The 14,364-nt window shown below is 36.1% G+C and overlaps 1 protein-coding gene across 10 annotated transcripts in view; it reads left to right on the top strand.

Moving 5' to 3' along the window:
- The window catches only part of NAALADL2 (N-acetylated alpha-linked acidic dipeptidase like 2), a 419,953-nt gene that overhangs the window by 347,737 nt on the left and 57,852 nt on the right, over window positions 1-14,364 (top strand). For all 10 annotated transcript variants that reach the window (XR_014318086.1, XM_082766747.1, XM_082766748.1 and 7 more), the window contains one exon: window positions 9,379-9,474. Coding sequence is in view for 9 of the 10 variants with exons in the window: in XM_082766747.1 (XP_082622873.1) it covers window positions 9,379-9,474 (96 nt within the window). In the remaining variant the exon portion in view is untranslated. The remainder of the gene's footprint in view (window positions 1-9,378; window positions 9,475-14,364) is intronic.

The raw sequence follows: 14,364 nt of genomic DNA, 5'->3' as shown, positions 1-14,364 counted from the left end.
ATTTCAAGAGCATTTGCTAGAAAGGGAAAATTCAGTCTCCTGGTAAGATGGAGAGACATGCACTCTCTTCTGTGATGTATTTGCAGACTTAAGGGCTTTTATTAGTGTGAAATCCTATATGCCATACCTTAATGTCAGATGTGATCTAAACAATTCAGTTTAACACACACATAAGAGAAACGCACCTTGGCTTCAGTATGTTCTATGCTACATAATCCAGTGTTTCAATACATCTGTTTAAAAATCTGCTTCAGTTTACTGCACCTTCTCAAAAACAAACAAAAAAAAGTTTTCCAGATAGCTGATTAGCTGATGATAAATCATATTTTAATCTGAGATGCCTTTTTCCGTTACTTTCTTTGACCCTTATTCCAGTGAAACCTCTCCTCTACCCCATCAGGGAAAAAAAAAAAAAAAAAAAAAAAAGGTCTTTTAGCCTATCTGAGGTGAAACACCTGTTTCACAAATAATACAGTTGTATATTTGCTGCCAAGATGCCATATGCCAAATGCTTGACTTAGGGTAAAATGGAAGAAGGAATTAGTGAAAGCCTGCAGTGCAGATTTCAAAGGTATTTTTGTTCTGCTCACTGCTTTCTCTTTATCTTTTCTTCTGACGTGGTTTTCTCCTTCATGCTGTGACAAATTCTTGGCAGTGGTCATGAATACAGATGCAGATAACTCCTCATGCAACTGTAGGCCTCTCTGGATGTCTGGGTAATAGTTTTAGACACTGGCATAACTTTATAGCGTGTGCTCTGCAGGTGAATTCAAAATCTCAACTAAACTTGTTTCTCAGGTTGATTTTGAAGGTAAGCACTGCTTCCTTTCTGCTTTATTGTCCAGACACTGCATGTCTGTGTGTTCCCCTCAGGCTGCTGCAACTCAACCCTTCATGCTGTTGTATTACAAAAAGGCAGAAAGAGTGAAATAGGTTAATAGCTTGTGGACTAGATCCAACATATAGACATGGACAGGCATGAGATTATATTCTCACTCCTGATGCAGCAGAGGCTTTATACCTCTACCAGACATTATTCTTTGATCTACGTGAAGAAAATAAATGTCTTTCTCTTGGCTTTCATCCCTCTTTTTTGTATATGCTTTGCAGACATTAGGACTCATGGCAGCATTAGGCTATCATGATTATACTGCTTGGCCTAACTGTACGAACTGCCAAAGGATTTTTGTTCTCACTGCTTTCCCTCTATTATTCTTTCATAAGTGTGTGTTGCTTTTGTGCTGTACAAAATTGGAGGTACAAAAGCTGTGAAGTGGTGAAGGGTGAAGCTGGCCCAAGTGTTGACAATATTGACAAATATTGACAAGGGGGAAGTCAAACAGAAAAAAGAAGGCTGGTGCAAAGACCAGTTTTCCAGATGGTCATTGCTGAGTCAAGAAACCTCCACTGCATGTTACTTTCAAAAACAAGTAAACAAAAACCAACCACAAAATAACTATAAAAAAGCTAGTAATTCTGAAGGGATTTGTGAATTATTCACCTGGGTAAGGGGAGAGGGATACTAATCATATATTTTTTTTCCAGAGTAACAGTCAAGAAAACAGGAATCCTGTTATTGTAGATGCAGCATTGTCTAATAAACATAGTCATAGTCTAGTAAACAAAACTGCTTGTGTTTACAACAGAACTATTTCCACCTCTAAGACAATGTGGTAACATTTGTTGTTGTTTTGTTGTGTGTTTTTTTGTCTGTTTCTTTATTATTATTATTATTATTGTTTTTCAATGGCAGAAAATAGACCTCTAAGATATGTTATGGTATTTACTGCTATACATTAATTCACCAGAGGTGCCATGAGCTTTTATTCATGACTAAAAATGGATTAGATTAAATTTGGTACATAAATTGAAAGCACAGTATAGGAAGGTACACAAGGGATGGCAAGTTTAGAGCCTTTAGAAGGTGGACCATTCTGTTCATTTTATTAGTTGAGGAAGAACAAGATAAGTTAGGAAAATGAGTCTAATAAATCAGGAGTGAATTTTAGTGTCCATCATAAATAAACAAGAGAGAGCTAGGTTGGGGGTTTTTAGATTTTTCTTTCTGCATTTTCGATCCCCATTTAATCAATTCATAAATCAATTAATTACTGTCAGGAGAGCTGAGGACAGCAGGAAATTGGGTTCAAATTAAAAAGAAAAGGAGGCAATTTGTTTTAAGATTGAAAGTTGGATGTTCAATCGAAGTTTAATCAGAAGTGACCCATTATTTGAGAAGTAGAACACCAATGTCTTTCTAATTTCACAGAATGTTTCATTAAATGAGTGTTGAAAAGATCAGGTTAACTGATATTTCCAAAAGGAAGATGAGACAAAGGGGATTTTTGGAAGTGAGCTTCTAATATATGTTATATATTCCTCTTCATTTCTCTTCTGAAGAGACTGTAGTGAATCCTAAAGCATTATACTGGGAGTTCAAGGATTATTGGCACTGTCTTTTCCACAGGTTGTGCAGATTGTGTAATAAAAATGTAGCTTAATATCAGAAAAGCAAACATTCTTAATCCATTTGGATAGCTGTGGAACAATTTACAAATGACAACAAACAGTGAAGAGAAAATTTGTAATTGAATGAATGGAAGCTGGGCTGCCTAAATTATAGGGTGTCTCACGGTGGTCTGACCTTGAGAAAGTCTTTCCATAAATTGATATCATCATGAGACCTTTCAGCTCCATAATATATAGAAAATTGTGGACATTGTACAAAGTGAGTGCTGATTATGAGCTTGCTGCTGCATGGAAGGCAAAATGAAGGAGCAGTTATAAGTCTGCCTCACCCCTGTTCATGCTGCCAACTCATTCCTTGCTGTGAGCAGCGTCATCTCCATGCAGTGAGGTTCTGGCCTGACTTCCCCAGAAGTGAGTTCAGATGATAATACGGAATCTTTGTCTAAATCTAACATGGTGCCTGACTAAAGTGAAGGGAGATTAATTTTGTTTAGGAATGGAGTGTGGGAGAGTGAGGGCGGCAACCATAGCTATAATTCCTGCTGCATAAAAAAAATAATATAGTTGGCTTTAATGTTTTTTGGATTATCATGTCTTTTTTTTTTTTTTTCCTAGTGTACATTTACTAGAAATTTGCTTGGAAAGGGCTATTAAAAATAAAAACTAACACAGGCTATTATGAGCTCACTGAAAGAATAAATGAGGAGGCTGATTCAGTTTCTCACTGTAGGAAAGTGTTGCTCTTGCTGTTAAATGCTGAGAGATACTCTTGAAACACCATCTAGAGTCGTATCTCTGCCGTGTGCTCCCTGGGATAAAGAGTGGGCTTCTGTTATTTGGAAAGTTCTTGCAGCTTTCTCTGGTTAGCATAGTGCTTGAAAGACTATAAAAGGTAAGAGAACCAAAGTATCTTTGCCTCTTTTGAAGTTCTTTATGGAGCCGTCTTTTCTTTCAGAACAAAACAACTGTTTTAAACATTTCCCTTCAGAAGGGTAGAGTAAGATATTTCAGATGCCAGCAAGGTATTTCAGAGAGTAATCTTGGATTAAATGTTTGCAGGTATTATCTATGTATATGCACATAAAAACATCTTGCACATAATAAATGTTATATATGAATATGTATAAATATATAAAATTGTAGTTATCTGCTCTGTTTTATGTACATGCCATAGCAAAATCATTGTTTCCTGGACAGAAAACTGAAGTGCAAAAATACTAAAGCCTGCTTAAAGCAGTGATTCTGTATGACTCCTTTTTAAGATCTTAGCAAACAGAGTTGATTCCATCATGATCAAAGAGACTTTCCACTTGTGTTGCCAACATGTGTTTTGAGTTGTTTACTCATTGTTACTTGCTTATGTTGTGTTCCTTTAAAAGTCAGTACTTAAAAGGAGGCAGTAGCAAAGACTACCTGTTGGCCTTGCCCAGCTGCTGTGGTCTCGACTAGGTTGGAAGCTTTTGGAAGGAGGGTTAATTGCTCAGTGGCATCCAGAGAAAGAATATATCTAGGAGAGTTCTTCTAAGCATAGATGTGGTCTCATTCCTCACATGAAGGAGTGAGTAACTGGGCCAGTGTGAAAGGGAAACAGTAATAGAAATCAAAAAAACCTCCAAACCTTTCACTACAGAAGGGATGAGAAAACCAGAGAGCATATTCATAGCCTGACCACAAGAGAGATGGGGAAAAATAAGTTCTGTTCTTGGGATCCAAGCAGGGGCTGTGCTGAATTTGTTACACAGTGGAAAGTCACTGGAAGATTGCTGGGCTGAGGAAAAAAAATCTAAAAATAACAACACCCTGTGTAGAGAAACTTCATGTCCCGGATTCTGTTCTCATTCTGTTCCTAGTTTTGAAGAAAAATGAAGTTTGCCATTTGAGGTATTTGCATTCAGGAAGATAACAGGGCTGATCTGCATCAGAGCTCTAGCTTGCTTGGGGTTCAGTCACACCACTCACCTGTGTAATGCAAACACTTACAAGCTAATATTTCCTTCCACTTGAATTGGGAGGGTAGAGGGGAAAGAAAAAGAAAAAAGCTAAACCTGCTCTATGAACAAAAAATTATGAAATTAATGAAATATGCTGTTCAAGGCTTCCAGTAGGTTTCAGCATATGAAAGATGAAAACACAGGCCTGTGAACTGAATGAATAATAAAAGAGTCACTTTCTCATTAGCAGTGAGGGAGAAACTTGACATGATGCTTTAAATTCTTCTGAATATTTACTGTAAGAGCTTGGCTACTTCCTCGAGGAACAAAATTTTATCTAGATGTTGGCAGTGTTTTTATTGATCAGTCTCTATTAAAGTCAGTGTCAAAGTCAATTGGTATATGTCTGTCTTCCTTTCTGCTCAGGCAGTATAGTAGTCTGGAAGTTTAGGGAGAAATCTGTTGGTATCAGAAAAGCACTTTATATCTGATTATTTTCTTTTCCTTTCTAAGGAAAGGAAAAAGGGCAAAGTATTAAAACCAAATTCAGTCTAACATCAAAGCAGGCTTTTCTCCAGATTACTAGTAACATAGCTAGTTCTGGTAAATTTTCCTCTTTCTGTTATAATACATTGTATCTAAGTAATTAATACACAGGCATTTTAGAAATTTCCAGAAGTTGTTTTGCTTCCATTGTTATGTGGCTTCTGTCTGGGAATGGTTTGAAGCTGTTTGTATCAGTCCTGTAGTGGCTGGTGTTTTGCATCAGTTGCAGTATGATAGCATTTTATTTCTGTAATCCTGCTTGAGACTGGGACAGCTTTCATAGCTTGCTGATGGTGGATCCTGATCAGAGATGTCATGTCACCAAAGAAGAACATGGGAAGTTTCTCTTGTTTTTCTCCAGGAATTACGGATGTCATGTGCCTCCAATTTCTGCTGCCATTTTATATTCTTTTGTAATGCTCATATAAACATATATTTTCTTAAGCTGTTTGTAATACAGAATAAAAGTAGGGTAGATTTCGTATGTGTGATTTTGAAATTGAATAGTAATTTGGTTACATTGATGGTGCCACTCCAATTAAGGTTTGCACTAAATGCTTGACCAAAATTATCAAAAAGGCTGCACTGAAAAGCATATGTGGGAGTTTAGAGGAATAGTCTTATTTTCAAAACTGGTAAGTGTGAATAAAATATTTTTATCTTCAATAGAGAGAGCTGATGGTCACTTTGAAGTCACTTTCATATTCTTTCTGCCTTTTTTTTTTTTTTGGTGATGTTATTATATAGATAATCATTATTTTTGTATTGGTTATCCTTCCCCATTCATAAAACATCAAAGCAAGAAATGCACTTAGTATAATGACTAAAAGATTGGTGTGATTAATGTATGTGGTAGTAAAACAAGAACAGCCATCAGAGCTACTGATAACCTTCAGGAGCTGCTGTGAATTTCACCCATGTGCTTTTCTTTGATTCATGGTACATTGGAATCCTGAGGATTCCTTTCTTTGGGAAAATGAGCAAGCAGAAGATATTCCCATATAGGGGATGAGTGAACTGATCATGTTTGTAAATGAGTAAACTTCACAATTAAAGGGAAAATTCTTGCCTAGCGCATCATTTCTAAAAATACAAGCCATGATTTCTAAGAGCTTTACAACATGGTAATAACCATCAAATGATTCAGTCTTAGAAAGATAGATACAAATGTTTGAATTCATTCCGTATAATTAGGTGCTTCAAGAAGGCACCTAAATTAAAAGAATGTGTATGAATGTATGAATGAAACACTTCCCGTGTTTGTATCTCTGCTATTGAATGTGTTATGAATGTAGAACTACTAGAATCCTAACCTGTGCTCTTCAGGTATGTGCCTAGAATAAGGTGGGTAAAAGCATGTTAAGCAGGGTTTCCCTGTCACGCGTGCATCTGATCCATCGAGTTCAGCTTCCAAAGAAATAACATTTGTCTAGATGGAGCTACGGTCTGATCTTGTGCAGCAAATCTAATTCAGTAATCATTCCCTTCACTGACTCTCAGTAAGGTACTCAAGAAAGAATATAAATAATGTAACTGTTTCTACATTATTGATTGCAATTATGCGAATGATGATGAACAGCATTAGCACCACTGTAGCAGAATGACAATCTTCCTCAACCTCCCCGCAGTCAAATGACATGGCTCTGTAAACTAGTGCACAAACTTAAAACAAAGATTAATAGATGTAATGAGTTAATCTTGAAGTATGTATTTTATCTTTATAATAAATGATTTTGTGCATCTTCTCCCTGAAATCTTAAAAAAAAAAAAAAAAAAAAAAAAAAAAAAAAGTTTTTTGAAGGGAAGAATGACTTCATTTACTATTCTGATGTTTCTGTGACAAGTTATACAACACAGATGCGTGACTGAACACAAGAATTTGTATGAGTGAGGGCTAATTATACCTTGTATTTATTTATTTATTAAGAAAGTGGTGGAGGCTTACAACCAGAAATAGTTCTCTGGAAATGCATGGAAATACTGATATAATATTCATCATGCAGGCATTAATCTGTAGAAAAAATTAACAAGCAAAATTACCAGCAGTGTAGCTATCTTTCTCGAGGCCTACCTTTCACTGAGCTTTCTATGAGACACGTCACACTATTCAGAGAGGCTGAAGTTAGCTGTAACATAGTAGTTTAGGAGGTGGACTGAGCATCTGTAGGGAACTAAGCCTAAATGGAGTTGTTTTGAGTAGAGCATATTGGCATATCACACCGCTGATATGATCATAGTGCATTTGTGTCCCATGCTAGTTTGGATAGACAACTAACAGTGCCGTGCCACTGTAGTGCCCCAAACTGGCTCTTGGTTCTATGTGATGTGACGTCCTGGGTGATACAAACACAGTTCTGATGCAGCTGGCACGGATCGGATACCACCACTTTATCCCCCAAGGGTGCATGAGAGAGATACTTTATATTGCTTAAAGAGTGGGGTAGGCTTTTTCTCTACTTCCTTTTAACGTTTTAATTGGAGCTAACAGCATTTTTTATTATCATTATTATTTATTTACTTTTTCTCAAGTACAATTTTTCTTCAGCCTTTGTATGGCTTGGAACCCAGCATGAGAAAGAGCAAAGCTCAGTCACATAAAGAGAGGTTGTACAAGCCAGAACAAAGCATCTAAATTGTTTATCTCTCTCATTTGCTTACTTCCCAATGTTTAAAACAATAAGTCCTACAGAGTGTTTTTAGCAAGTGAAAAGGTAGTGAAGTGCAAACCTTACAAATCAATTCTGTTAAGCTCAGATCAGTTTTAATACTTTTTTACCAGAACTTTATTCAGCTGCTGCTCAGCATGAAACATCTGAATGTAAGTAACTCTTTGGCTGTTAAAGAATGAGTTGAGCATCATTACAAGGTTTAATACTCCCTAAAAAAAAAGGCTTCACTTTCTGTATAGACAAACTGGGGGAGGGGGAAAAGAGTTTGAGTATAAAGATAAAACCTATTGAAGATCGGTGTATACCAAGAAGAGAAGAAATGTTAGTCTAGTAGATGCAGGAAGCTGGTAATTGAGAAGGATGTGATTCCAAAACACTGTCAATATTGCCTAACAGTCCAGGATATTCTAGCTAAATACAGTAGTGTTATATTCAGGTGCTTGGCAAATCAAAACGCAGAATAAGATTCATTAAAAATTTAGGCCTTCTAAAAGGAGATACAAAATATTATGATGTTGAACTTGGTTGCCTAGAGATAACCAGAGCCTGGCACAGGACTTGAGAAGATTTTTTTTACTCTTTCACGACATAGGTAAGTGAAGCAGGGTTGCAGAGGATTTGTCTCTGATTATCTGTGTCAGAGTTCATTTTGAAGAGTATATTTTTAAAAGAACTGCTTATAACTAATAATTTTTAGAATGGTATGATACTCATGCACTTTCATATCCTTCTGCTGATCTCTGAAATAACTTTGGCTGTGGTTTCTGTGGTCTTGTCTTCAACTCATTGCTGTTGGTGAGCAGTACATGTATTCAAAGTATGCTTACCAAGTGGGCAGAGCACCGGAGTCCATCAAGCTGGACCTCTGTATTTATTTTTATACCCAGTGGGGTGTAAAATGGGCACTAGATTCCTAGCTGTTCCAGAAGGGCCAGCTCTAACCATACCTAGAGGGCAAAACTACAGGCACTTAACAAAAGTAAGGATAATTTCAGGGTGCATGCCTCTGGGGCTATAGGGATGTACAGAAAGATTTTTCATTTTAGTTTTGTTTCTGGATTATTATACTGGGTTCACAAACACAGGCTCAAAATAATTCCCAGTTTCAGGCATCTGTGTACATTTGAGACCTGGGGTTTTATTTTCGTTTCTTTTTGCTTTTTTTCAGTCCACACCTGGGTATCAGTTTATTGTTTTCTTGTGACAGCAAATATGCAACCTGCTTGCTTGCTTTCCTGCAGTATGAGACACAAACGTTTTGTACAAATATTATAAAAGAGTGGTAAACCTAGAGGGTATAATTCTAGGGAACTGACCAAACCCCCATCTTATGCATATGGTATTACTTTATACAGAATTAACATGTTTGCAGAAGATAAAAGTATGTTGAGTATTTTGAGTATTGAGTTCTATTGAGTTCTTTTGTGTTTACATTTATTCTGAAGAATGAATTATAACTCATTTATTAAATGTTGTAATGCTGGCACATTTTTTTTTTTCCTCTCTGTAGAAAAATTCTTTGCTGGGTTGGAAAACATAATTACAAAGACTACTGCTATTCCAGAAATAGTCATAAAACTTGGGTGGGGTTGTCTCTTTCAAGGACTTGGAATCAGTTAATTAGATCAGTACAATGAAAGCTAATAATCCACAAAACTTAAGAACAATTGGAAGAGTTCTGAGTCTCTGAACAAAACCCAATAAGTATTTGAATGAATAAATTGATGTAGAATCCTAAAAGGGTGTTTCTTTCTTTCTCACAGAATTCTAGCTTTCTCTCCGAAGCTCTTTTTCCTGTACATGCAACAAAAACTGAAGAGCTGGATCCCTCGTTCAAACTGCACGAGACCATTGCAAAGGTAAAGAAATGGAGAGATCTCATTTCCATTTACTGTCTTTCACAAATTTAAATTTGTGAGTAATATAGACAATTTTGGAAGGTGACCTATTTTTCTTCCTGTTAATACTTGTTTTGTACTAAGAAGTATTGGAGGATTTTTCATTGAGATTCACCTTTTGAATATCCTCTACTGTAATATTTGGTCAACCAGCACGATCAAAAGAGCTTTTATGTGTATATGCTTCATTTTACGTATTCAGTTGTATTTCTAATGGTTCACATTAAGCTTGTTATCGGCATGAATGCAGAGCATTGAGCCTCACTAGATGGCAGGAAGTATCAAGTTTGTTGCTGTCATTTTTGACAGCGAAGAGGGCTCTGAGGGCACCTTCACCTGCATGGACAGTTTTATGAACCGTCACAGCGTACTCCACCTGGGAAGAAGGGGTTGCCATCCTAAGAGTCTTGAGATTGGCCCACACAGGGGGATGTTCCCACAGTTAATGTGTTCTGACTTCTCTCTCATTGCTCCAGTTTAGTTCTCCCTCCATGTTATTTATTCATACAAGCAAAATTACTCCATGCTTTCAAGTGCTCTTTGTTCACTGTGTCCTCTCATCAAGCCCTGGTTCTACAAAGATACGTGATTGCAAATGAGTCCTCATTCATGGATTAATACACATGCACTCAGGCTTCTTATAAACTAGAACTATGTAGACCTCACTAACTGATTTATGTGTTTATTTGGATTTATCTCTTTTGGAAGAGCAGCTGCTATTGAAACGCTTCTTTTGGCAACAACAAAACTTAATTCTCCAGGATCAGCAATGTGCAGATTTAGCATATAGGCACATCAGCAGCTTTGGCAAAACAGCTACTGTTCTAATTTTTTTTCTCAATTTGTTTGGATTATAGTTTTTGTGTTTTTTTTGTGTGTGTGTGTGTGTTTTTTTTTTAATATAGTGATTTTTTTTTGTTTTCTAAAAGAAAAAAAAAAAAAAAAGGAAGGAAGTACATCTTCCTACACATGGTTTTTGAAGCTTGACCAGTTAAGGAACAATCACAAGAGAAAAGTCGTCTTTGAAGCTTTTTAATAGAATTTATGTTTATCCAGTCCTTAATGCCAAAGTGACTGAAAAGATTCACCAGGTTTTTTTATTTTTTTTTCCAAAGACTGAGGGCAGTATGTATTTGATTAATTACTGTATAATTGATTTTGTGACTTACTGGGCCATGTGTAATTTGAATAATCTGTATTTAAGTATTTGCTTTAGAATTTTGACTAACACGGAAAAATGCTCACTAGATAGTATGACTTGAAGCATTTTGAAACTGTTTAAGTTATTAGAAATTGTTACAAATAATTTTAAGTAGGTTCACTGAGCATTACAATTGTCTTTTTTAGAACTTGGTGAAGATTGCAGTAGGATACATTTATTTCCATTATGCTTTTCAGACTGTAGCCCGGGATGTTTTTATATAGATAAATAATATGTGCAGCAATTGGGTGAGATCCTCAGCCAGCGATTTTTGTCATCTTTAGCTTAGCTTAATTGATCTACTTCAGTAGTTTTCTGAGTAGATAGAACAGGAAGTTTTCTAAATTTAATTCATTGTTTACTCTTCCTTACTGATAGATAATGTGGGCACTTCAACTTCATTAACACTTGGAAAAGGAGATTGATGAATGTAGTAAGTAAAATGAATGAGAGGTGTTCATCTATGAAAGAGATAGATCTATAATATGATTGCTTAAAAGATCTAATTTGCCAGAACACTTGTCATCAATTTATGTTTGATTTTGGCACTTTAAAGGTGGATTTAGGGCAGATTGCTGCAGTGCCCAGTCATATTGCATTTCAAAATTTAGTGATATTTTAAGTGGAATTTACAGACCTTGTAATCTGAAGTGTGTTTTATAATACATATATCAAGTATCAAAATGGAGAAATCTTTGCCTGTGTGGCAGAGAATGAATTTTTCTATCAGACCAGAAGAATTCAGGTGAAACTCTATTGTTATTAAACACATAAAACTCATAAAAGTATGTGCTATTGTTCAATAAGTTCTGTCAGTGTTACTCAGCAGCCTACATCAGTGTTTCATGGTAACTAGTCAACTGGAGGTATTAACAATAAGTTTGAAAATACTTTTGTGTTTTGAATTATGCTCACTAAAGTAGCCTAATAAGACTCCAGGATTACACAGTTCTAAAAGCTTTAATGGCAGTCCCCCAACAGGGAGTGCCACTGGAGCCACTTACCTAATAACAGCCTTGGAATAGTAATAACCTTTTATTGATTTTTACTTTGGCAGGCACCAAAGTGTTGAAAGGTATGCCAGAAGTGACATAATTGGTTTTATAATGAGTTATGGGTGCTGACAGATGACTCTTGAGAAAATTATTAGCGATCCTGATTATTCCACACTTTGATTATGGAGCTGCATGAAGTTGAACCAACTATCATAATGCAATTAGCTTCTAAAAGTTACATAAAACAGCAGTAGTAAAGGAGATACCTTTTATTTTTCTCTGTAACACAATGTAGGTTGTTTTTTGTTTGTTTGTTTGCTTTAAATAAACACTTCCGAGGATATGACAGGCAGATTCTTTTCTTGAAGCAAATAGAATAAAAAACACTGGACTACAGGATGGTTAGTAAATGAAACCCACATTTTAACCACAGATAAGGTCCAGCACAGAAATTTTGATATGAGGAATTCTCTAACAGAATTGTACTGTCCTTTTCTTTTGAAGCATAAGAGGGATATATATTCCCATTTACCCATTGTGTATGGCTATTAATTCTCTAATACAAGTGTAGGGGATACCCTTTCCTATTGCAAATGCAGTGATATCCATATCTTTGGTAGTTCTTTTCTGTATCATCTGCCTAAAGTCAAATTCTGTGACTTGATGCATGCTAGCTTTGATAAATATTTGGGTAAGTGATTCCACTTTATCTTCATGCATGGTGCTTGTGAATGAGCTCTTTTTTTGCATGCTTCTGTATTGAAAAAGTTAAAAGTAACTATATGTGTATATATATATATTTATAACCTATATATAATATTCCAATTAATAATTGAAATATTAAATTTATTAAACAGAAGATAATACAACGTATCTAAATTAACATGAAGGAGTCAAAAATCTTAATATTCTGAAGTCTAATAGTGCATATGTTGAATCAGTGGAATAATACTGTAATAACGCTGTATCTTGCCAGAGTTTTAAAACCCAAACAAAATCTCGTTGTAGTCAACCCACTTCAAATTTCTTTACATATCACTGAAGCACCTGTTGTATTTTTGGCAGGGATTGCAATCTCTGTACCATCAAGTGGAAACACTTTCACAAACCACGTACAGCATGTTGCAGAGTTTTACCGGAAACATTTCTCCCAACACGTTATTACTGGCATAGCTACTTCAGCAAAGTACATTCGCGTTCAGGTCTTGTTCCCACTACAACACACCCTTTCAATATCTGGCTGTTCTTTGAAAAACCTGTGTGGGATTGTGCTTATGCATCCTTGTGGCATCTGTTTCAAGACAGTTCTGCATCTGGATTTCCATTGATGTGTCTTTCTTTCTCATATAAAAATTTCCTTGGTGTAGAACTAGAGGATTTGGCAGGATGGTTCATGATTTCTAGACAGCAGAGACAGTGTATTACTCCAATCAGAGTTACAACACATATATCAAAGTGCTGCGCATGCAGAATGAATCTGAAATATTCACAAAGCAAAAGTCTGATGCATGCAAGTACATTGTATGTCCAAACCCAGACCAGTATCCTTTATGCTTGGAAAGCATAGGCATATATATGGCAGCCTGCTCCTGTATCATCCTGTGGTGTGCTAACTGGAATTTTTTGTTGTACGCTATGAGTTACCTTGTGAAAATGTGACACTTTGAAGTGTCAATCTCCACGGGTAAGTTCTTCAGTTAACTTTTTTCAGTGATCTGTTTCTTTTGATGTCGTTTTTAAAATTCCTGTTTCATTTGGGTGTACCAGACTTTCACGTCAGTTATTGTTCTCTTTATCATCATACCTCTGAAGACATTGCACAGACCAACAGAACTATCTTGTCTTTTTATATACAAATTACATTATGATTTCATACTTGCAAACCAACTGCAAAAGCCTCCAGCCAGCAAAGAGGAATGCTGATCAGGGTAGGTGACAGAGATGGTGAATGAAGTTAATATGCAAGAGGCACTGTTTGGGGTGTATGAAGTGAGAACCAAGCTGGAGAACCAGATTAATATCCGTATTTAAGAAAATCTGCTGTTGATAGCAGTTTTTTAGATGTAGAATTTGACCTTTCTTTGAAGACATCAAAATAGTCTGCAGTAACATTTGGATGCTCTGCTACACATAAAAACATCAGTGTTTTGTGTGTGTTTTTTTTTTTTACCTGAGAAATTGCAAGATGACTTGGTTCATATCTTGATTTTTCCATTAGTCCTCCCACAGCTGACAGTAATTTGTAGTATTGCAGCAGATCCCATCTGCCATAAGGTGATACAATAATAAGAGGCAAATTTTGTTAGCAAAATTTGATAACATAGGTGCAGCATAATTCTCCGATTGCCAGATAGTCTCCCCATAATTTACATTACTTGCTTTGCTTTTTTAATCATCCTCTCGTATTCTGGTCCTGAGCATCTTAATGGTGTTTGAGATGTGCAAAGTAGAACTGTTGTCTGTGGTGACAGTCTTAGTGCATTCACACAAAACCAAACTTGTCTGAATTTTTCTGCAAAGAAGCACAGTGATATTTCACAGAAATGGTTTGATTTAGCACATATTCTCTTAAGCACACAAGTGAGAGTTTTCATTTTACCTTTAGCCTTCTTGCATGAAAGAACATATAATCCAGTTCAAGCAGAGGGTAAATAT

Source organism: Aythya marila (genome assembly GCF_965140915.1).
Source record: "Aythya marila genome assembly, chromosome: 9".
Classification (NCBI taxonomy): domain Eukaryota; kingdom Metazoa; phylum Chordata; class Aves; order Anseriformes; family Anatidae; genus Aythya; species Aythya marila.
The sequence above is the reverse complement of the archived record's forward strand: the minus strand, read 5'-3'. Positions and strand labels throughout refer to the sequence as shown.